Here is a 24049-nt window from a genome sequence, read left to right as displayed (position 1 = left end):
CCGCGTTGTCCGCTTGCTCCTTGCGTAAGCATTAGCGCGCGCAGCATCGCGCTTTAATATATTCTAACCCTGAGATTACCTGTGCCAAACATTTTTCACATTTTACAACCAAAGAAGGGTGCGTTTCCATACACACGCCAGCCGAGCATGGCCCATAACATGCCCCATTCCTCGTAATCGGGACAAATATACACCTAATCCGACATCCGGGCTAGACAGGTCCCTGCTTAATATATGCATCGAGATGGTTCTTCTTCTTCTTCACGACATTCCGGGCTAGACAGGTCCCTGCTTATATGCATCGAGATGGTTCTTCTTCTTCTTCACGACAGTCGGAGCATGATACCTACACAGATCTAGCTGATCTATACATCACTCTACCCCAAAATTCATAACAATATGAAATATGAGAAGTGTGGTTAATGAATTATTGTAGATCTATGGAATATGAGAAGTGTGGTTGTGAATTCTTGGAGATCTATGGAATATGAGATGTGTGGTCGCTGAATTTTAGTAGATCTATGGAATATGAGTGTGGTTGATGGATTCTAGTAGATCTATGGAATATGAGTGTGGTTGTGAATTCTTGGAGATCTATGAAATATGAGATGTGTGGTCGCTGAATTTTAGTAGATCTATGGAATATGAGTGTGGTTGATGGATTCTAGTAGATCTATGGATTATGAAAAGAGTGGTCGCTGAATTATAGTAGATCTATAGATTATGAAAAGAGTGGGCGCTTAATTCTAGTAGATCTATAGGTTATGAAAAGAGTGGTCGGTTAATTATAGTAGATCTATGGATTATGAAAAGAGTGGTCGCTTAATTATAGTAGATCTATGGATTATGAAAAGAGTGGTCGGTGATTTATAGTAGATCTATGGATTATGAAAAGAGTGGTCGGTGATTTATAGTAGATCTATGGATTATGAAAAGAGTGGTCAATTAGTTCTAGTAGATCTGAGAAACGCAGGCGACAAAAGTCCGATTTCAATGCACAGTGCGTGGGACGTGGCCCGTGGGTCCACGGTGATGACGTTTACAATTTCATGGTAAATGGGGATGTTCACACTGGTGTAAGGTTGACGTGTGTATTTAATTCAAGTTAACCGGTGACTCGTCAGTCTGTTCGTTTGTGCGTGCTTTGTTCAAAGAAAGATTCGCATTCCGCCGATCGATTCTCCGTGCTGAGGAGAAACGAGGCCAAACCGAAGCCTAAGATTTAACGGCCTTTCAGTTTCCTAGTGTTGACACCGACAAGAGGTGTACCCCGTTCCCGACACACGTCGCCTCTCGGTTCGGCGTCTGAAGGAATTTATCGTCGCACTGGCTCAAAACCAATGGAAGGACGGAAAGTAGGTCCGGATCGACCAGGTCAAAGGAGGCCTCGCCCGATTGTTCGTCATTGATAGGGATTTTCACCAGGGAGAGGAGACCGAGCGGAGGCAGCATGAGGCCGTCCTGTGCCGTTTCCGATGTAACCAGTGCTTTGTTCCGAACATTCTTCTGCCTCTGCTTAGCCTTCGCTTTCTTACGGTACGAGATGCGGGAAATACGCGAAAACATGCTTCATTATTCAATATCCATTCCATGTACGTTGTCTTTGTTTACTTACATGATTACTACATGGAATAACAGGCTTTCTACTTATTCCGTACGCAAAGGGGGGAAGGGGTTTACCGAGGGGGAGGGGGTTTACCGAGGGGGAGGGGTTTACCGAGGGGGAGGGAGTTTACCGAGGGGGAGGGGGTTTACCGAGTTTACCGGTTTCAAATGACCGAAACAATGCGAAGCAACGAAACAGGGAGATGTGTCTTTAAATACTATACCATGGTCATAGCTTGATATATGGTCTAGTTGTGGGCTCATGGCCACAGCTTGATATATGGTCTAGTTGTGGGCTCATGGTCATAGCTTGAGATATGGTCTAGTTATGAGTTCATAGTCATAGCTTGAGATATGGTCTAGTTGTGGGCTCATGGTCATAGCTTGAGATATGGTCTAGTTGTGGGCTCATGGTCATAGCTTGATATATGGTCTAGTTGTGGGCTCATGGTCATAGCTTGAGATATGGTCTAGTTGTGAGTTCATGGTCACAGCTTTAGATGTGGTCTAGTTATGGGCCCATGGTCATAGCTTGATATATGGTCTAGTTGTGGGCTCATGGTCATAGCTTGAGATATGGTCTAGTTATGAGTTCATAATCATAGTCATAGCTTGAGATATGGTCTAGTTGTGAGCTCATGGTCACAGCTTGAGATATGGTCTAGTTCTGAGCTTATGGTCATAGCTTGAGATATGGTCTAGTTCTGAGCTTATGGTCATAGCTTGAGATATGGTCTAGTTCTGAGCTCATGGTCACAGCTTGAAATATGGTCTTGTTGTGAGTTCATGGTCACAGCTTTAGATGTGGTCTAGTTATGGGCCCATGGTCATAGCTTGATATATGGTCTAGTTGTGGGCTCATGGTCATAGCTTGAGATATGGTCTAGTTGTGGGTTCATGGTCATAGCTTGAGATATGGTCTTATTGTGAGTTCATGGTCATAGCTTGAGATATGGTCTAGTTGTGGGCTCATGGTCATAGCTTGAGATGTGGTCTAGTTCTGAGCTCATGGTCATAGCTTGAGATATGGTCGAGTTGTGAGTTCGTGGTCATAGCTTGAGATATGGTCTAGTTGTGAGCTCATGGTCATAGCTAGATATATGGTCTAGTTGTGAGTTCGTGGTCATAGCTTGAGATATGGTCAAGTTATGGGCCCATGGTCATAGCTTGAGATATGGTCTAGTTGTGAGTTCATAGTCATAGCTTGAGATATGGTCTAGTTGTGAGTTCATCGTCATAGCTTGAGATATGGTCTAGTTGTGAGTTCATAGTCATAGCTTGAGATATGGTCTAGTTGTGAGCTCATGGTCATAGCTTGAGATATGGTCTAGTTGTGAGTTCATAGTCATAGCTTGAGATATGGTCTAGTTGTGAGTTCATCGTCATAGCTTGAGATATGGTCTAGTTCTGAGCTCATGGTCATAGCTTGAGATATGGTCTTGTTGTAAGTTCATGGTCACAGCTTGAGATATGGTCTAGTTGTGAGCTCATGGTCATAGCTTGAGATATGGTCTAGTTCTGAGCTCATGGTAATAGCTTGAGATATGGTCTAGTTATGAGCTCATGGTAATAGCTTGAAATATGGTCTCATTATGAGTTCATAGTCATAGCTTGAGATAGTCTAGTTGTGAGCTCCTGGTCACAGCTTGAGATATGGTCTAGTTCTGAGCTCATGGTAATAGCTTGAGATATGGTCTAGTTATGAGTTCATAGTCATAGCTTGAGATATGGTCTAGTTATGAGTTCATAGTCACAGCTTGAGATATGGTCTTGTTGTGAGTTCATAGTCATAGCTTGAGATATGGTCTAGTTGTGAGCTCATGGTCATAGCTTGAGATATGGTCTAGTTGTGAGTTCATAGTCATAGCTTGAGATATGGTCTAGTTGTGAGTTCATCGTCATAGCTTGAGATATGGTCTAGTTCTGAGCTCATGGTCATAGCTTGAGATATGGTCTTGTTGTAAGTTCATGGTCACAGCTTGAGATATGGTCTAGTTGTGAGCTCATGGTCATAGCTTGAGATATGGTCTAGTTATGAGTTCATAGTCATAGCTTGAGATATGGTCTAGTTATGAGTTCATAGTCATAGCTTGAGATATGGTCTAGTTGTGAGCTCATGGTCATAGCTTGAGATATGGTCTAGTTGTGAGTTCATAGTCATAGCTTGAGATATGGTCTAGTTGTGAGTTCATCGTCATAGCTTGAGATATGGTCTAGTTCTGAGCTCATGGTCATAGCTTGAGATATGGTCTAGTTGTGAGTTCATAGTCATAGCTTGAGATATGGTCTTGTTGTAAGTTCATGGTCACAGCTTGAGATATGGTCTAGTTGTGAGCTCATGGTCATAGCTTGAGATATGGTCTAGTTATGAGCTCATGGTAATAGCTTGAAATATGGTCTCATTATGAGTTCATAGTCATAGCTTGAGATAGTCTAGTTGTGAGCTCCTGGTCACAGCTTGAGATATGGTCTAGTTGTGAGCTCATGGTAATAGCTTGAGATATGGTCTAGTTATGAGTTCATAGTCATAGCTTGAGATATGGTCTAGTTATGAGTTCATAGTCACAGCTTGAGATATGGTCTAGTTGTGAGCTCATGGTAATAGCTTGAGATATGGTCTAGTTATGAGTTCATAATCATAGTCATAGCTTGAGATATGGTCTAGTTGTGAGCTCATGGTCACAGCTTGAGATATGGTCTAGTTGTGAGTTCATAGTCATAGCTTGAGATATGATCTAGTTCTGAGCTCATGGTCATAGCTTGAGATATGGTCTAGTTGTGAGTTCATAGTCATAGCTTGAGATATGGTCTAGTTGTGAGCTCATGTTCATAGCTTGAGATATGGTCTTGTTGTAAGTTCATGGTCACAGCTTGAGATATGGTCTAATTGTGAGCTCATGGTCATAGCTTGAGATATGGTCTAGTTGTGAGTTCATTGTCATAGCTTAAGATATGGTCTAGTTGTGAGTTCATAGTCATAGCTTGAGATATGGTCTAGTTGTGAGCTCATGGTTATAGCTTGAGATATGGTCTAGTTGTGAGTTCATCGTCATAGCTTGAGATATGGTCTAGTTCTGAGCTCATGGTCATAGCTTGAGATATGGTCTTGTTGTAAGTTCATGGTCACAGCTTGAGATATGGTCTAGTTGTGAGCTCATGGTCATAGCTTGAGATATGGTCTAGTTCTGAGCTCATGGTAATAGCTTGAGATATGGTCTAGTTATGAGTTCATAATCATAGTCATAGCTAGAGATATGGTCTAGTTGTGAGCTCATGGTCACAGCTTGAGATATGGTCTAGTTGTGAGTTCATAGTCATAGCTTGAGATATGGTCTAGTTCTGAGCTCATGGTAATAGCTTGAGATATGGTCTAGTTCTGAGCTCATGGTCATAACTTGAGATATGGTCTAGTTATGAGTTCATAGTCATAGCTTGAGATATGGTCTAGTTATGAGTTCATAGTCATAGCTTGAGATATGGTCTAGTTGTGAGCTCATGGTCATAGCTTGAGATATGGTCTAGTTGTGAGTTCATAGTCATAGCTTGAGATATGGTCTAGTTGTGAGTTCATGGTCATAGCTTGAGATATGGTCTAGTTCTGAGCTCATGGTCATAGCTTGAGATATCATTTACATCATAACATTAATCAAGCTGCCTATAGCAGAACACTTCTTTGACCTGTGACCTCTGTGCTTGTTGCTATCATTACTCGGTGCATGTGATCTTTGTTTGCAGGAATGTTATTTCTGATGCTGCACCTCCGCTTATGACAGAAAAAAACACGCGTTTGGATATTGGTACGTGTGAGGGAGATCCACCATCAAGACCATTTGTCTAATAGATTTTTATAAGCTCTTCATCCCCCTCCCCCTGTCTTCCCCCATAGGAAAGGTCACCCCTTCCCCCCCCCCCCCATGACTCCCACCCTACAACCATGCAGTCATCAAAGGTCACATGGATGAGCGAACACAATGCTGTTCCAGCACATTTTAAAACTCATTACTGGAATTGCACATACAAATAACAAGGGCAGAAGACGAAAGAGATTGACAAATCGACTATAATACATGGGATTTGAACCTGGGATCATACGTGATCTGTTGAGATGGGATCATAGCATCATAGGCTATCTGTTGAGATGGGGTCATAGCATGTTAGACTATCTGCTCAGATGGGATCATAGCATGTTAGACTATGTGCCGAGGTGGGATCATAGCATGTTAGACTATCTGCCGAGGTGGGATCATAGCATGTTAGACTATCTGCCGAGGTGGGATCATAGCATGTTAGACTTTCTGCCGAGGTGGGATCATAGCATGTTAGACTATCTGCCGAGGTGGGATCATAGCATGTTAGACTATCTGCTCAGATGGGGTCATAGCATGTTAGACTATCTGCTCAGATGGGGTCATAGCATGTTAGACTATCTGCCGAGGTGGGATCATAGCATGTTAGACTATCTGCCGAGGTGGGATCATAGCATGTTAGACTATCTGCCGAGGTGGGATCATAGCATGTTAGACTATCTGCCGAGGTGGGATCAAAGCATGTTAGACTATCTGCCAAGGTGGGATCATAGCATGTTAGACTATCTGCTCAGATGGGGTCATAGCATGTTAGACTATGTGCCGAGGTGGGATCATAGCATGTTAGACTATCTGCCGAGGTGGGATCATAGCATGTTAGACTATCTGCCGAGGTGGGATCATAGCATGTTAGACTATCTGCTCAGATGGGGTCATAGCATGTTAGACTATGTGCCGAGGTGAGATCATAGCATGTTAGACTATCTGCCGAGGTGGGATCATAGCATGTTAGACTATCTGCCGAGGTGGGATCATAGCATGTTAGACTATCTGCCGAGGTGGGATCATAGCATGTTAGACTATCTGCCGAGGTGGGATCATAGCATGTTCGACTATCTGCCGAGGTGGGATCATAGCATGTTAGACTATCTGCCGAGGTGGGATCATAGCATGTTCGACTATCTGCCGAGGTGGGATCATAGCATGTTAGACTATCTGCCGAGGTGGGATCATAGCATGTTAGACTATCTACCGAGGTGGGATCATAGCATGTTAGACTATCTGCCGAGGTGGGATCATAGCATCATGCGCTATCTGCCGAGATCGCAACAGCAAGCAGGCAAACCCAAATTTATTTCTTTTCCAACAGATTTACTTCCTTGTACATCAAGGAAGAGTTTCTGACAGTCGAGCTCAGATTCTCTGAACCTATCAGTCCCAAGAGCTGAACTCTGAAACAGCAAAACTTTAACCAAATATCTCGTTTTGCACGGCCTCGCCTCGTCCCATGTGACCCGCAACACTGAATGTTCTGATTAATGCATCACTTTGTGTGACCCCTCTTTGTGTGCATTCATTTCAATTCTTTATTCCAGCTGCAGGCTCATTATCATCAAAACAGCCTTGCTGGAAGATGGAGGAATACCAAACTGTGCAAACTTGTAGCCCGTGCTCAGACCTCCAAAAGGTAACGTATTGAATAACTGTATCTCAGCGTCTTTATTTAAGTGCTGGTAGGATGTCTGAGATGTACACACATTCATTTCTGAGCCGTCTATCCTGGGTTGGAATATTGGCCGAGCTATAAACTGTCATCCTGGTGTTTCGCATGCAGGATGACTCCTCGATGTGTGTACCATCCAACAGGTGGACATCAAGCGGGAGGACCCGCCTACCAGCACTGGTTGTTGGAGGTTCTAAATTTGAGTGTCTTTCATGAAGAGTAGGCGAGTTCTCTCCAGCACTCTGAACAAATTACAAATTCTTGTCCAAATCGCCTTCAGGCGAACATCCCAACCGACCCCACAATGTAGGACTACTTGGGGTTGTAGTTGTAATATTAGTCAGTTTCCTCCTATTTATTAGTCCCCTACCGGTGTACACCGGAGGAGACTATAGGTTTGCACGCCGTCCGTCAGTCCGTCACGCAAAGAACAGTTTTCCGGACTTTTTTTTCTAAACTCCTAATGCTAATGATTTCAAACTTGGCACATGGTTTCCTCATGATAAGTTACAGATCACGTTCGAACTTCACGACGTTTCGATCATTTTTGACAAAGTTATGGCACTTTGTTTATTCTAGAGTTCTCCTCAAGCCGCACCGGTTCATAGTCATAGCTTGAGATACCATTTCCGACATTTCCGACGTCTGCGAACGTCAACAGCGCGACACAGCGCGCGCTTTTGGGAGGGGCGGAGCCAAGCCGAGCAACATATACATATATACACATCGATCATTGATCGTGAACCGGAAAATAAAATAAATTACTGATATTTAGCGACTCGAAAAGTTCTTTATCAACGACTTATTTTCTCGTGCTTCTGCTGACCTGTCTGCAAGATGTATAAATCGAAGTCCCGAGTGCGAATCACAGGTGAGCCCGTCCTGAGGTAATTAGCGATTGGGAACGATTCGGAACCTGTGGGTGAATAACCCTCGGTAATTTCCCCAACAGTTTTCCGGACCACAGACTGCCGGTTGGGGACAATACTCAGAATGCTTGTTTAACATATCTTTTTTCTGAAATGCCATTTGATATTTATCTCCAAGCTTTTCAAAATATGTTTTTCGTTTTAACACTCGTGCATCACGAGTTGGATGGAAGTTGGATGGAAGTCACGAGATGCGTTGGATGGAAGTGCTGGAAGCAGAAGTTAAGTTTGAGGAATGTCTGTGTGAGGAAACAAAGGGAAGAGCTTTGGTTGGCCATGGGTCGTCATGAGAGTTCAGTGTGAACATCGGTTTGAGACGGGGAAGTTCATTCAGCCCAGTGCTGCTTGTTATGGGGATTGGGATGGACCTGGTGAGCAGGACGGGTCAGCAAGGTAAGCAATCTGAGAAAGATAATACATGCAGCGTATGTATTTATTGTGGCACAGAGTGGCAGGAAATGTGGGTTTTGGAAAAGTGGTAAAATGTGCTTGACAGACATGGATTGAGGATGAGTCTGGAGAAGACTGAGGTCATGTGGGTGGGACGTCAGAAAAAGGAATTTAACATCAGTTTAAAGGGTAAAAACATCTGGCAGGGAAGCAGATTTGAGTATCTAGGTGGAACGGGGCACAGGTGTGGAGGAAGCTACAGGTGGGTGCATGTGCATGGAGGAAAGTGGAGGGACTCGTGGCATACAGGAAAATATCAAGGAAATTGAAAGGGAAAGTTCTGGAGTCCTGTGTAATGCCGGCCGATCTTTGCAATTTGGAGATGGTGGCACTGACAGAGAAGCAACGAGAACGGCACTCGGTAGAGAGCATTCCTCCACCTGGTTTGGCCATATCACTCAATGGTGAAGAATCACTTAGAAAAATCTAGTAGCCGGATCCGAATCGGGATCTTCACCAAAATCGAATCATTTCGTCCTTGTCACATACGCTACATCTCTGCCAAATTTCGTCCGAATCCGTCCACAACTTTGAGATATCTTGTTCACAAAGAGATAGACAGACAAAAAGACAGACAGATGGGGGTGAAAACATAACCTCCATCCACATTTGGTGGCGGAGGTAACAACAGAGGCCGCAGGTCTGCAAAAATACCTTAGTCAGGAGGATAGCGGGAGTGAAGAGAGTGGATAGAAGTATGGATGAACTTGGCAGAGAGATTTGGTAAAGAACCGGTTGAGGTGGGCTGGGCACCTGGTGTGAATTGAGGAGAGAATGGCAAAGAAAGCGGACGGGTCGAGGGAGCAAGGTAGGAGGAAAAGAGGTTAACCTCTGCTGAGATGGGAAGATTGGGTAAGGAGGGATGTAAGATGGGGTGTTATGGGAGAATGGAGAGAGGATGGCTAGCGATAGAAAGCAGTTCAGAAGTATTGTACAAAAGGTGGGGTAGCGGTGGCCAGGTACCATTAGGCCTCATCCCATGTACAGGGAAACAAGTAAGAAAAAGAGGATTCAACACTAAACTTTCTTTCCTGCTTTTCCACAGAAAACTTTGCAAGAATGCAAAGCCACAGGATTTGTGGAGAAACTTTTGTGTTCACATTCTGAAAAAGAAGATTACCGCAGGTAATTCATTGTGTTCCACGTTCCATCAGCAGGAATTTAAATGTGTCCACACAAATGTCGCTGCAAATGATCATGTGATGTATTTTGGTATAAGACGTTAAAATACTATATATGATGGGTTTAACCCTTTGAGTAAAATGTGTTCTGGAGGAAATTGTGGTTTTAAACACTTTTAAGTTTACATTAAAAAAAAAAAAGAACCACCTTTAGAGGCCATTTTCCCCCCAGAGCAGGGTTGGCCTTTTTCGGGCACCGTGGTCCCCTTTTTGAAGCAATGTTTTATGGCCGGATGCCCTTCCTGCCACCAACCCTGTTGGTCGCCTCTTGCGACACACAGGGAATTACCAGGGAACTGGTACTCAATTTGCCGACCTCGGAAGGATGACAGGCTGAGTCAACCCACCTGGCGTTAATTCAGCGATCGATCGGGATTCGAACCCGGGATCCCAAGCCGGCACCCCAACCGCTAAGATTCGAACCCAGGATCCCAAGCCAGCACCCTAACCGCTAAGATTCGAACCCAGGATCCCAAGCCGGCACCCTAACCGCTAAGATTCGAACCCAGGATCCCAAGCCGGCACCCTAACCGCTAAGATTCGAACCCAGGATCCCAAGCCGGCACCCTAACCGCTAAGATTCGAACCCAGGATCCCAAGCCGGCACCCTAACCGCTAAGATTCGAACCCAGGATCCCAAGCGGCACCCTAACCGCTAAGATTCGAACCCAGGATCCCAAGCCAGCACCCTAACCGCTAAGATTCGAACCCAGGATCCCAAGCCGGCACCCTAACCGCTAAGATTCGAACCCAGGATCCCAAGCCGGCACCCTAACCGCTAAGATTCGAACCCAGGATCCCAAGCCGGCACCCTAACCGCTAAGATTCGAACCCAGGATCCCAAGCCGGCACCCTAACCGCTAAGATTCGAACCCAGGATCCCAAGCCGGCACCCTAACCGCTAAGATTCGAACCCAGGATCCCAAGCCGGCACCCTAACCGCTAAGATTCGAACCCAGGATCCCAAGCCGGCACCCTAACCGCTAAGATTCGAACCCAGGATCCCAAGCCAGCACCCCAACCACTAAGCCAACACCAGGCTTTACATAAAGGACACAAATTATCTTTATTTCCCGATTGCTCTACAGAGGTTTATATAGTTGTATCATAATTGTTTGCGTGACCTCTCCGAGTCTGAGAGATCGATGGTTCAAATCCCGTCCGAGTCATATCAAAGATTTTTAAACATGGTGTGTGCTGCTTCCTTGTTTGAATTGACGCTGAGCATTTAAAACGAAAAAACATGGAGAAATAACATTGGGACGGCAATGGCAAACCACCCGGTATAATCCTCGCCGATAAACTGCTTGGGCAGCACTAACGCCCCATAGACTGTGGAACATCAAACGTATTATTTGAAGAAACGTTCCATTTGATACGATTGAGGAAACTGCAGGATTGACACCGTCATGATTTCGGGGATCATCGTTTTCCAAGTTTCGTCGACGAGAATAAGTCCTTGTGAATCGAGCACTCTCATTTTTGTTTTTAACACAACTGCTCAACAAAGCACTCGCAGTTCTTCTTCATTTGGAGGCACAATTTGAGATGGCCACCTTAGTCGGAATTGATAACAACACTAGTGACTTTGATTAATTGCTTTACTATAAATTGATTGGAGAATAAAATTAATATGGCAGCTGCCACCTTCCTCTCCCTCACCTCGAAATAATTCGGACTGATTTTCGAAAGGCGTTTAGCGACCGAGCGTCTTGTTAACACACGCCTAACCCTTAAACGCTCACAAAAACATTGTTGTACACGCACAGTTAATTACACGTTTAAATGTCGATTTACGAAAGGTTTAAATCGCAGCCATGTGGTTTAAATGGCAGATGGCTCCACACATCCGGTGGATGAGAGTCCAGTCGACTCCAACAGCACGGGCGGAAGAGGGTGAATTCCCCCAACGGCCAGCAGAGGGACGGAGAGTAGTGGCGACCACGCCCCCCGCCCATACCACACACTTACCCGTGTGTACCAGCCATAGAAAGGTAATAGGATGGCACCACCATCATAGCCGGAGGAGACTCGACATGATTGATTGAAAGGAGATTAACATCCATTTCGTTGTATACATATAAACAGCTGATTAGCCTGTGACACTCCGCCCATGTTTCCAATATCCAATTGAAATTACGCACGTGCCTGGAATCGAATCGCCACGGAAAATTGTTGGAGGAGATCCAGCGCATTGATCCACGTCGTCTTGCTTTTGATTCAGCATTCGAGAAAATAATTCCGTGGAGATGCATCCAACCCTCCTTCAAGATGATCTATCCCTCCTTCCACTCATTCACCCTTTCTTCCATCCCTCCTGCCACTCATCCATCCCTCCTGCCACTCATCCATCCCTCCTTCCACTCATCCATCCCTCCTGCCACTCATCCATCCCTCCTGCCACTCATCCATCCCTCCTGCCACTCATCCATCCCTCCTTCCACTCATCCATCCCTTCTGCCACTCATCCATCCCTCCTGCCACTCATCCATCCCTCCTTCCACTCATCCATCCCTCCAGCCACTCATCCATCCCTCCTGCCACTCATCCATCCCTCCTGCCACTCATCCATCCCTCCTGCAACTCATCCATCCCTCCTTCCACTCATCCATCCCTCCTTCCACTCATCCATCCCTCCTGCCACTCATCCATCCCTCCTTCCACTCATCCATCCCTCCTTCCACTCATCCATCCCTCCTTCCACTCATCCATCCCTCCTTCCACTCATCCATCCCTCCTGCCACTCATCCATCCCTCCTTCCACTCATCCATCCCTCCTTCCACTCATCCATCCCTCCTTCCACTCATCCATCCCTCCAGCCACTCATCCATCCCTCCAGCCACTCATCCATCCCTCCAGCCATTGATCATGATAGAAAAGACAATGTGTGAATGTGTACAATCTCTGGATCTGAGCTATGGTTTCCACATGTATGTTACTCTGAGTAATCTGGATTGAAGTGATCGATCATGGTTATTGTATCATATATCGTGTTTAATGTTTGGTTTGTGCACACAGTATAAATTAATTAGTGGCTATCTATTTATTATGTATGCAGATCTGGTGACGTTTTGACATTCCTTCCATACCCTAACAGTTATTCTAAAGTTAACAATTCAGTTTTGTATTTAAAAAATATTCAGGAGTAAAACATTTTGCTTCCATTTTAGACCTATGTTCACACCACAGGTACCGTTTGCTTCCATTTTAGACCTATGTTCACACCACAGGTACCGTTTGCTTCCATTTTAGACCTACATGTATGTTCACACCACAGGTACCGTTTGCTTCCATTTTAGACCTATGTTCACACCACAGGTACCGTTTGCTTCCATTTTAGACCTATGTTCACACCACAGGTACCGTTTGCTTCCATTTTAGACCTATGTTCACACCACAGGTACCGTTTGCTTCCATTTTAGACCTATGTTCACACGACAGGTACCGTTTGCCGATATGCGATATCCGTGAAGTGATCGAGAATTTTCCAAGCACTCTCGACCCGATTATAAATCGTTTGATCAATGCTACGCAGAGAGGACATTGATTGAATCACAAAGTACACCGTCCCTCAGATGGATGATAAGCTGGGTGTCCCATATGCTTGCATAGGTCGGTGGACATTAAATATCCCACAATGTCTCTCATGAAGAGTCGGTGAGTTATCACCAGCACCCTCAACGGATCACAAATTCCTGACCAAATCACCTTGGTCAGGTGTGGCCGGCTGGCTCGTGAATGACTTGGGGCAAACCTCCTCTCTTGCCCTCCCCCGCCCCCTTTAAGAATATGGGACCGATTACAGTCTTTGAAGATGCAGGTAGTGCTGTCGGAGGAGAAAAGCAGAGCTTCAAACCAAAGGAGAGACAGCACTGAACCATCGGTCTTCTCGGCTGGTGGAGAAGAAAATAAATTGTCATTACAAAATTGACAGAGGGGGAGGGGGGGGCAAGGGGGGCTGAATCCAGGGTTGAGGTAGGCCAAGCCGAGTTTGTGGGTGAGATTGGACATTTATCAGTGATACCACTTTACCCTAATTGAGTCTGTATTCATTAATCTTTGTGTTTCCACATTCTCTGCATCCCCTTTCCTGTAACCGTTCCTTAGTTGCCGCTCTCGTGTTGTGGAAGAAAGAACGTTCTGGTATTTTGAGGCCGCCATGCTGTCCACGGGACTCTTCTTTACATTACTCGTGATGCTCCGGCAAAGGCAGCTGGACCGCATGGCCGCGGACAAAGTAAGACGGCAATTTGAAAGTCTGTGATCCATACACGTGTAGCAGGCCAACTTATTTTGCTGTTGATCTGAAATGATTTTAGCAAGGCTACACTTTTTCTTCACAAGTTGCTTTTGATGAGCATGACGAAGTCCTCCTGCACTCACTCAACCCCAAAGTAGCAATTCCAGGTTTTTCATTCACCATTTCTTCACCTGACATTTTTACCTTCTTCCCTCTTTGATTTTTTTTTTTTTTTTTTACTTTCCGACTTGTATCTGTACCACCACGTGTGCGAGGTATTTTGTGACGTCTCCTAGTACAATTTGCTGAATGAATGCAGACTTGCTAAAACAACAACAACAAATGCAGTTTGAAATGTTCAGGTTAATTTGCATCACCGACCATGAAGTGACCTCGACTTGGGTCGCTGGGTCCAATGAAGGCCTTTCAATTTTATCCTGTTATTTGTAAATATCCATTCGAGCTTGTACGGTTGTGGAACTTGGAACGAGGCTGAAGTCTCAGGCAATAACTGGTCGAAGTACACAGCTGTATGTACGAGCATCTCACAATAGAAACACGTGATGTCACGTGGTGTGTTTTTAACTATCAGGTGAACCTTTACGAGTGCATTAGGTCACCAAGAAACGTTTGCTTTTCTTTGTTTAAATACGTCGTCTTTGCCTGGAAATGGTTTATTAAAGGAAAATGAATTTCTGTTCCAGTTGCCGATAGTTTCCCAGCATTGGTGATGTAAGGCGTCTGTACAGCACGGCGGTTTTGGTTTGAACGTCTCTTATGATCCCGGACATTGGGGACGGACCGCAAGGCTTTCATGAGGTGGGCCCTTGTCTGATTGACGAGTGGTTTGAGTTTCCCTCCGGTGGGTTTTCCAGCTTTTCCAGGCTTTTCTCGAGAAGTCTTTTGTCGATGTGGTGTTTCATCAGAAATTGCCCATTGAGGTGGAACACAGGAATGTCGTTCTTGTACTTGCCGTACCAAGATGAATTCTCCACTCTGTCAATGTAAACCTCCTCAAGGATAAGCTGCGGCACGGGGACACACGGGGACTGCAGGTTAAAACCACCACATGATGATTGTTGTGTTACATTGAAGTTAAATGTCATTCCACATGTGTACCCCCTCTCCCAAACACACGACCCGCCACCCTAAGTACCCACCCGTTTCTTGTAAGGTTTCAATTCTTCCTTTGCCTCATCACAAAGGGGACACATTTTCTACAAAGAAAAATCAAACAAAATTGACAACTCAATATTGGTTTTGCATAAATAATGGGAAAATCTTCAACCAGTCAAATACTTTTGAACCAATATTCACCCGAGATATTGAAATCTCGCCAATGAGGCCTAAAATTAGTATTACCTTCACCGAGATGTATGAAATTGTAAGTTGGTGCTTCAAGCTGAAGAGACCCAAAGGGTAAACAAAACATGACTACCACTATTACTACTACCACCACTACCCCACTTATCGTCCTCCATTTATGGGGGGTGGCTGCGGAAGGTTTTGGCCCAAGTCTTTCGCAAGCCCGATGGTCAGGCCTGACGTTCGACTGAAGGTTTGGGCAAGAATTTGAAATAACTCTCCTATTTAAACTGTTCTTATCCCCTCTCCACCACTCCCCATGAATTTTCAATTAATAAATCCAGATCCAAATAAGGTGGTGCTGATGTAGCAGAGGCTTGATGGGCCAAATGGTTCCTTATGTATTGCTCAACCTTGTGACATAATATATTGTCACAGCTGAAGCACCTGTTAAGACAAACTTCAGCGCCAAGACCTTTAGTCTCGGAAAATGGCTCAAACTATGTTTGAATGCACTGCGTTCAACAGATTATAACTTCACCGTTCCCCAAGGATCATTCAATTGGGCTTAAATCGACGGAAACGGCACACGGAATACGGATACCTCAAAAACGTGTTCTTACCTTTTAGAGGATTTAGTTTATAAGGAAAGCAGGGAAGAGGGTAAACAAAATGCTGTAAACAAAAACAGAACTAACTAAGCAAGTCAAATGACCCACAGGTAAATGGGAATACTTGTATACATTGTTGAGAAATGAACCCAAACTTAACCAAACAGGCACCACAGGTCACACTCGCACAACACGCTTATAATGCAGGTGAGACTTCCCTTTACTCTGATGCGCATGGACGCAGCTTTGGAAACCATGTGCGAGACGAGAACCAGTGGCGAGGAGCTCCCAAGATGTCGAAAGCCAAACGGAGCATGATGAAATTCAGTCACGAGGAAGGCCAGCGACTAACGGCCTCCTCAACCAAGCCTCGTGGACCCCTAAGTCCTCTTCCTCCAGGCCCTCCATAAACAGTTGGGTGATCCCAGCTTTGGCCAATCCCAAGGGACAAAGCCACAATTAAAGTCTCCTTCAAAACTCCTCCATGATCTTGCTTGTGCTCCTTCCACACAAGGCTTCCTGATCTCTCTCTGAACACACGAGGCCTCTTCTTTTCTTCCTCATCACCCTCTAGTTCTCATTCTTCCTCCCAGGTGGAGTTTCCTGTGGCCTTCTCGTGGAATAAACATACATGCATGACGGCACTTACAGGTCCACAGCATATTATGCTGCCATGGCTGACACACACTGGCCAGACAGATTGTGATGGCCTTTCTCACACCTGGCATGTGTGCCTCATAGGAAGCTCTCATCAACTAGCCCTGCCTACAACTTTTGGTGTTTACGTCCACAAAATTAGTCTAATCTGTCTATAAATTACATACGCTGCGTACTCATCATTACGTCTAATAAACGACTGAAAGGTCCCTGTTACATGGCAATCTAACCTACTCGAAACACACGGACCAGGACTCCAGACTGCACTTACCAGTCTAGCTATGGACCCCCCCCCCCCCCCCCCCCTCCACACTTCCATGCAACAGTATCAACCTGGAGCAACGCTCTGTCTGTGAAACGACATGACCATCTGAAGTCAGGGTGTCAATCAAACCCAGACTGGTAAACTGAAAGACAAGTGTCCTCTGTACCATACCGTCGGGCTCCATTTTTTGTACCATATGTAACTACATATCTACATTGTACATGAACAATTGTGGTTGCATATACTTTTGTACCATATATAAGTACTATTCCACATGTTGTTGCCCATTGTCTATGAACATCCTTGTAATTCACGTAATGTGCAATGACGTCTACCTGTCTGACCTGCCCGTGGTCCCAGTAAATGATGCAACCAGCAGCCACAGGCTACATATTGAACCAACAACAACTGATGTGAATTCCCAAAGTTTGGGGGTAAAATAGTCATGCAATGGTTTTGGTGTTTATTCCAAGATGCATTCCTTCAGTTAATTGTAACATGGACTAGAACGGCACTCAGTAGAGAGCATACCTCCCCCTGGTGAACAGTTTACGTTTTGTATCTCAGAGTAGACCAGAAAATCACAATACAGAATCACATTTAATCAAAATGAATCACAGGAATCACCATAGGGTCCAGTCTTTCATACCCTGATCTACCCCTCGTTTTTGGCCATATCACTCAATGGTGAAGAATCACTTTTAAAATTATACTCGCTGCATCCGGATCTTCACCAAAATTGAATCTATTCTTCCATGTGTTACGGATTCGTCACTTCCATTGTGGTGGTTTTCATCCACTGTAAACATTTTTGATTCCATGTACTATTATTGTTTTCAAAAGGTTTATTGTGTATGAACTGTTTTCGAAAGGTGAAAAAGTTAGTGTTAAAAGAAACCGGAAACCGGATCGGGAACCGGACGACGACGAGGAAGAGAGGGAAAAGAAGGCGGAGCGAGTGGAGTCGGACAAGAAGCATAGTTGCTTTGCGGTCTGGAGCGAACGTTGGCGAGCAAGAGTCACGAGTGAACTTTTGGGTTTCCCGGGAAAAGGATTCCTGCGACAGAGTTATCGCTGTGACAGATCGACCTGCATGTCAGGTTTTGCGGTCGATTCCGAAGAGAATCGTTGGACTGCCGTTACGTCTCGAGTACGGGCCGTCGGCCATTTTGACTCGCGCGCTTTGCACGTCGCGCAAGGTTTCTTTGCTTCGCTTCAGCCGTTTTCACCGCATTCAGACGTTTATCTGGTGTGTGTGTGTAACATGGATTTTGAAGGTAAATCTGATGTTCGCCGACTGTGAGCCGTGAAACGTCCATACCCGAGGAGGGTGTGATTTCCCAGTCGCCTGGAGGGCGCTTTTGGACTTTCCAGGCCCCTTGGTGCAGCTTTGGCCGTGTGGCTGTGACCGTCATCCGAACGGGATTCTGGTCTCGATTAGACATCGTTCTGACGATCGCTGGAGCGGATCGAATTTGGCTTGAAGCCGGGATCGACCGGCTTGAAACCGGAATCAACTTTGGTTTGAAGCAGGGAAAGAGACATTGGGAATGTTATTGTTTCACTCACTTGGAGCACAGTGAGTTATATGTTATGAAACTGATGGTACCATCATAGGATATATATTGATTGTACTTTTGATTACTATTATTGTTGTACTGTTATTCTTGTGTGATCTTAATACAATATTTGTTTGTTGGTAACAACTGGTGTGGCTTCACCAGTGATCTTTGGCATACAGAATAACACATTTTTCTGCCGTGACTCCTCTCAGGGCTCGGAGGTACACCGTGACCAGGGGGTTGGGGAGGAGCACGTAACGCATGCCACACACAACCGGTCCAACAAGTTTCGTCCAAATCCATCTATAACTTTTTGAGATATCCTGCAAGGTATCGTTTTTGGCCCTATCTTCCAATGCAATGGTGAAGAATCGCTTAAAAAATTAAATAATTCTCATATCCGGATCCATATTCAGATCTTCACCAAAATCAAATCGATTGTCCTTGTCACACACACAACCTGTCCACCAGGTTTCGTCCAGATCCGTCCACAAGTTTTTGAGACATCTTGTTCACAAACAGACAGGGGTGAAAACAACCTACACCTACCTTTGTTGGTGGAGGTAAAAATGTTATAAACACGACTTCGAGACGTTTTACCATCTGCACCCAAATACAGGCACACAAACACACCTTTGTGAACAAGGTGAGTACAGGTAGGTGCCCAGCATGCTGGATTGTGCTCAAGCCTTGGCCTAAAACCACCAGGCCACGTCCAGTATTCCATGTGAGTGCCGCCATCATTCAGTGAGTTCTGCAACAAACAACTCACACAATATATCCATTGGCTTCCCATTTCGTTTCACCTGTTTTTACGGTACAGGTACAGTTCATGTAAACATAGCATTAGCTTATTCCGTGGCAAAACGGCGGGACGGGATATCAGTTTGAGATTAAAATATGACATTCATTTCCTTTCGTAAATCAGACAATGTTAAAAATAAAAGAACGTTTCTGAATACATCGGGCAGTCACAAAAACCTCTTCGCGCATTAATTACTTCCATTCTTTCCAAGTACTGTATTATGTATATTAAAATAGTTTTCAAATGTAATAAATCGGTTATTTATCTATAGACAAGAAGTTTTAAATAAACTATCGCGAACAATACTGACATGGACATCATACACTTCTTCTTCTTCTTAAAAGTTTTTTATGCACGGAGAGCCAATGAGATGCGGCGCAGCATTAGCAGCCGTGAAGCCGAGCGGCGGCCATATTGGCGGGCCGAATGTTTTGTCAACGAACCATTGCGCCCATCGGTGACTCGGTGTGTTAAAACCACTGGTGGCTTCATCTTAAGGGTGTAGAATCCACTGGTGGACGGTGGACTCACTCCTATGGAGGAGGGGTCCAATTGTATGACTATGACCATGCATTCTGGCCCTTGGGGGTCAGGATGCATGTGTTTTGAATGACCATGTGCTTCAGCCTTGGGGTCGAAGTGCATGTGTATGCTAATGGGACAGCCTTGATAGACGGTGTGCCTTGGCCGTGGGGTCAAGGTGCACGTCCACGGCTGTTTAAATGTTTGATTTTATTATTATACAAAAGGCAGGCGACGGTGCTGGCCTCAAAAGCATCGGTGACTAATACTACTTACTACTAGTAATAGACTCGGCAGCAGAAGTACAATTTACATTTGTACGTAACAATGTAAGTAATAATGTATGTAATAATGTGTGAGGTGTGAGCCGTGTCGGTGGTGAGAGAGGAGTGACCCGTGTCGGTGGTGAGGGGTGAGAGCCGTGTCGGTGGTGAGGGGTGAGAGAGCCGTGTCGGTGGTGAGGGGTGAGTGAGCCGTGTCGGTGGTGAGGGGTGAGTGAGCCGTGTCGGTGGTGAGGGGTGAGTGAGCCGTGTCGGTGGTGAGGGGTGAGAGCCGTGTCGGTGGTGAGGGGTGAGTGAGCCGTGTCGGTGGTGAGGGGTGAGAGCCGTGTCGGTGGTGAGGGGTGAGTGAGCCGTGTCGGTGGTGAGGGGTGAGAGCCGTGTCGGTGGTGAGGGGTGAGAGCCGTGTCGGTGGTGAGGGGTGAGAGCCGTGTCGGTGGTGAGGGGTGAGAGCCGTGTCGGTGGTGAGGGGTGAGTGAGCCGTGTCGGTGGTGAGGGGTGAGTGAGCCGTGTCGGTGGTGAGGGGTGCGAGCCGTGTCGGTGGTGAGGGGTGAGTGAGCCGTGTCGGTGGTGAGGGGTGAGTGAGCCGTGTCGGTGGTGAGGGGTGAGTGAGCCGTGTCGGTGGTGAGGGGTGCGAGCCGTGTCGGTGGTGAGGGGTGAGTGAGCCGTGTCGGTGGTGAGGGGTGAGTGAGCCGTGTCGGTGGTGAGGGGTGAGTGAGCCGTGTCGGTGGTGAGGGGTGAGAGCCGTGTCGGTGGTGAAGGGTGAGAGCCGTGTCGGTGGTGAGGGGTGAGTGAGCCGTGTCGGTGGTGAGGGGTGAGTGAGCCGTGTCGGTGGTGAGGGGTGAGTGAACCGTGTCGGTGGTGAGGGGTGAGTGAGCCGTGTCGGTGGTGAGGGGTGAGTGAGCCGTGTCGGTGGTGAGGGGTGCGAGCCGTGTCGGTGGTGAGGGGTGAGTGAGCCGTGTCGGTGGTGAGGGGTGAGTGAGCCGTGTCGGTGGTGAGGGGTGAGAGCCGTGTCGGTGGTGAGGGGTGAGTGAGCCGTGTCGGTGGTGAGGGGTGAGTGAGCCGTGTCGGTGGTGAGGGGTGAGTGAGCCGTGTCGGTGGTGAGGGGTGAGTGAGCCGTGTCGGTGGTGAGGGGTGAGTGAGCCGTGTCGGTGGTGAGGGGTGCGAGCCGTGTCGGTGGTGAGGGGTGAGAGCCGTGTCGGTGGTGAGGGGTGAGAGCCGTGTCGGTGGTGAGGGGTGAGAGCCGTGTCGGTGGTGAGGGGTGAGTGAGCCGTGTCGGTGGTGAGGGGTGAGTGAGCCGTGTCGGTGGTGAGGGGTGAGTGAGCCGTGTCGGTGGTGAGGGGTGCGAGCCGTGTCGGTGGTGAGGGGTGAGTGAGCCGTGTCGGTGGTGAGGGGTGAGTGAGCCGTGTCGGTGGTGAGGGGTGAGTGAGCCGTGTCGGTGGTGAGGGGTGAGAGCCGTGTCGGTGGTGAAGGGTGAGAGCCGTGTCGGTGGTGAGGGGTGAGTGAGCCGTGTCGGTGGTGAGGGGTGAGTGAGCCGTGTCGGTGGTGAGGGGTGAGTGAGCCGTGTCGGTGGTGAGGGGTGAGTGAGCCGTGTCGGTGGTGAGGGGTGAGTGAGCCGTGTCGGTGGTGAGGGGTGAGTGAGTACACATATGTAGGTACACAAATACTGTGACTGCCAATTAGCCAAAGCCGGTGCCGGATTAACAATGATACGAATGGTACGTTCGTACAGGGCCCCCACAATTTGGGGCCCCCCACAAACACCTAATATTTTGTTTTAATGTTGCTGCATACGACAATAGAGGAATCTCGCGGTTTTCCCAAATGTGTCTGACGATGATAAGTAACTGTAGAGAGGAGAGTTCATGCTCCAAGCGATCACAGATGGCCATGTATATATCACTCTACAATGTACGGAACAGCAACATTTCACTGCGCTAAGTTCTCCGATTTCAGTGCTGCCAAAACGAGGAGGGGGTGCTCATAAATTATGTAGTGGGTGGGCGGGGAATTGGAAGTAGGTCAGCGTAAAAGTTTCGTGACCCCCCCCGCCCCCCCCCCCCCCATGTACCAAGGGCAAACTTTACTTTATTGCCCAACCCCTCACCTAACTTAGTTAAGAGTATCCCTAACCTTTTCCCCTGACGACTTGTAAATAAGACGCTGTTTTAGTAATCTGATTTATCAATTATAATACATAAATAATCGTAAAATACGTGTCAGACGGAGGACACGGCAGGAAAAGTTCGTTTCAAAACAATCACTAACTTCCCCAGTGACAAAAAGACGAACACCTGCTAACCTTTCCAGTGTTTCTCTGGTACAATAATCTGTTGTGCAATAATCTGTTGTGCAATAATCTGTTGTGCACAACATTATTCCACTTACCCATGAAATTATACACTGCAGCTCTTCCCTGTGGCATTTGTGCAACCAAATGGAGCACATTGAGGCATATTTTCAGCGTGAGACTTATGCAGAGCTGTCTGTGTCAAAAAGTTCGAAGCAGCTGACAATCGGCCCTCCAAGATGGCCGTCTCATTACTTCCGGCTGCTTCAAAAGAGAGGCTTCATTGGCTCTCCAGATTCTATTTATAACTCCGTGTTTTTATGGCGTTTTCCGAGCTGCGAGACTCTACATGCGCCACGCGACGTGCACACACCTGCTTGTGGGGAATGAAGGAGCCTTTTGGAAATCCAAAACATTAAATGGATTTCTCCATCTGTGTCAAAAATTTAGAGTCGCCTCTCAGAGTCGGGGCAGTCGCCTCTCATCTACGTTGGGGGCATCTATCTATAATGCCAGTAATCTCTGTGTGTCTGTCTGTGTGTCTGTGACCGCTGTTTCTCGACAACCACGGGTCCGATATACTTGAAACTTGCCAGGTATATTGCTGGGGACCCGAGGATGTGCCTTTTCAAGGTTTGAAATTAATTGGACAAGTACCTACCGAGCTATGTCCAAAAAACGCTTCAACCAATCAGAGAGCAGCGAGCTATCACGTGTGCCGAACCGTTAATGCAATGCAAGCGTTAATGCGTTAATGCAAGGCTTTTCTTTTTTTCCCTCTTCTCTTTCTACTTTTCCTTGCGATTAAATTGCAAACAGCCAAAATACGTTGGCGCTAATTGAATAATTGGCCATTAACACTAAAATAATCCTAACTGCGATATGCCAACTTCCGGACAGTGCAGCCTTCCCTGTTGTTGTTGTTTGCAGCAGCTGTTTGCAGCAAGGCAAGGCTTTTCTTTTTTTCCCTCTTCTCTTTCTACTTTTCCTTGCGATTAAATTGCAAACAGCCAAAATACGTTGGCGCTAATTGAATAATTGGGCATTATGTTTTACAACTAATAAAAACGAATTTGCGATTCATTCGCTTTCCTGCGCGTTTGTGTACGCGATGGCGATTTCTTTACCAAACTCCGGAAGCCGTTCGCTTTGGACCGAACCATTGCATGTAAATAGAGGGGGGGGATTGTCACCACTCGCAAGCCGTTCGCTTTGGACCAAACCATTTCATGTAAATAGGGGGGGGGATATAATTTTAGATATATATATAGTACGGGCATGCCCTAGTTTTTAAAATACACGGTTCAGATGTTCAGGTACCCTTCAAGTGTCACAGGTTCCACACAGGTTGGGCGACATCCTATCCTTTGGAGGTCTTGGTCTGCAGAAAGGCGTGGGAACCTAACTGGGGGAGTCATCACCGGGCTAACCCTGTAACAGTGTAACGGAATCTTCCCTTGGTGTTGATGTCCCACTGGGATTGCCATATTTTTTTTTCAATCTGGTCCTTGGCCAGGATCATAATGTCTGACGGGTCCAGAGGGATTTGGGTACCAAACTCTAGCTTGAGGGCATGTTTAGCTGTCAGGTCGCAGGCTTCATTTCCCCAATGCCCACATGAGCAGAGATCCCACCCCCCCACCCCCCTTCACATGCCTCCCCCCCTTCACATGCCTCCCCCCCAAAGCCCTCTCCCTCCCACAGATCTCTCGATGTCTCCATGTCTCTCGGTCCCTGCTCTCAAATGTTGTGTTTGTGTCCTTCCCCCTCTCTCCCCATCTTGTCTACCGCTCCCGATGTTATTTGTTTTATGTGTCTG

At 46.4% G+C, this 24049-nt stretch overlaps 2 protein-coding genes across 4 annotated transcripts; one reads left to right on the top strand and one right to left on the bottom strand.

Moving 5' to 3' along the window:
* The first annotated feature begins 787 nt into the window (after window positions 1-787).
* Window positions 788-14631, top strand: JTB (jumping translocation breakpoint). 3 transcript variants are annotated; one of them, XM_068127739.2, is made up of 5 exons: window positions 788-1536; window positions 5341-5402; window positions 7007-7098; window positions 9559-9638; window positions 13803-14631. In XM_068127739.2, exons 1-5 carry the CDS (start codon window positions 1451-1453, stop codon window positions 13957-13959), a joined length of 477 nt encoding a protein of 158 aa, XP_067983840.2. In that variant the 5' UTR covers window positions 788-1450; the 3' UTR covers window positions 13960-14631. The 3 variants fall into 3 exon arrangements, with proteins under 3 accessions (XP_067983840.2, XP_067983839.2, XP_078641800.1); XM_068127738.2 differs by having other exon boundaries at window positions 853-1052; XM_078785674.1 differs by having other exon boundaries at window positions 957-1592.
* C10H5orf63 (chromosome 10 C5orf63 homolog) lies at window positions 14343-22498 on the bottom strand. The gene is made up of 4 exons (XM_068127740.2): window positions 22329-22498; window positions 18969-19089; window positions 15096-15152; window positions 14343-14960 (listed from the first exon to the last, which is right to left on the bottom strand). The coding sequence occupies exons 2-4, from the start codon at window positions 19077-19079 to the stop codon at window positions 14748-14750; spliced, it is 381 nt and encodes a 126-aa protein (XP_067983841.2). The 5' UTR covers window positions 19080-19089; window positions 22329-22498; the 3' UTR covers window positions 14343-14747.
* Between the last annotated feature and the right edge of the window lie 1551 nt (window positions 22499-24049).

This window comes from Myxine glutinosa, chromosome 10 (genome assembly GCF_964187855.1).
Source record: "Myxine glutinosa chromosome 10, kmMyxGlut1.1, whole genome shotgun sequence".
NCBI classification, from domain to species: domain Eukaryota; kingdom Metazoa; phylum Chordata; class Myxini; order Myxiniformes; family Myxinidae; genus Myxine; species Myxine glutinosa.
The sequence above is the reverse complement of the archived record's forward strand: the minus strand, read 5'-3'. Positions and strand labels throughout refer to the sequence as shown.

Bases quoted from the DNA above. Each gene is read 5' to 3' on its own strand.
- C10H5orf63 (XM_068127740.2), bottom strand. From the start codon at position 19,079: ATGATGGCGGCACTCACATGGAATACTGGACGTGGCCTGGTGGTTTTA. The intron at 15,153-18,968 runs GTGTGTTTGTGT...TTTTCTTTGTAG, and splicing joins TACTCACCTTGTTCACAAAG to AAAATGTGTCCCCTTTGTGA. The intron at 14,961-15,095 runs GTGGGTACTTAG...CCCGTGCCGCAG, and splicing joins TGAAACCTTACAAGAAACGG to CTTATCCTTGAGGAGGTTTA.
- JTB (XM_068127738.2), top strand. From the start codon at position 922: ATGGATTATGAAAAGAGTGGTCAATTAGTTCTAGTAGATCTGAGAAAC. The intron at 5,403-7,006 runs GTACGTGTGAGG...TCTTTATTCCAG, and splicing joins AAACACGCGTTTGGATATTG to CTGCAGGCTCATTATCATCA. The intron at 7,099-9,558 runs GTAACGTATTGA...GCTTTTCCACAG, and splicing joins CGTGCTCAGACCTCCAAAAG to AAAACTTTGCAAGAATGCAA.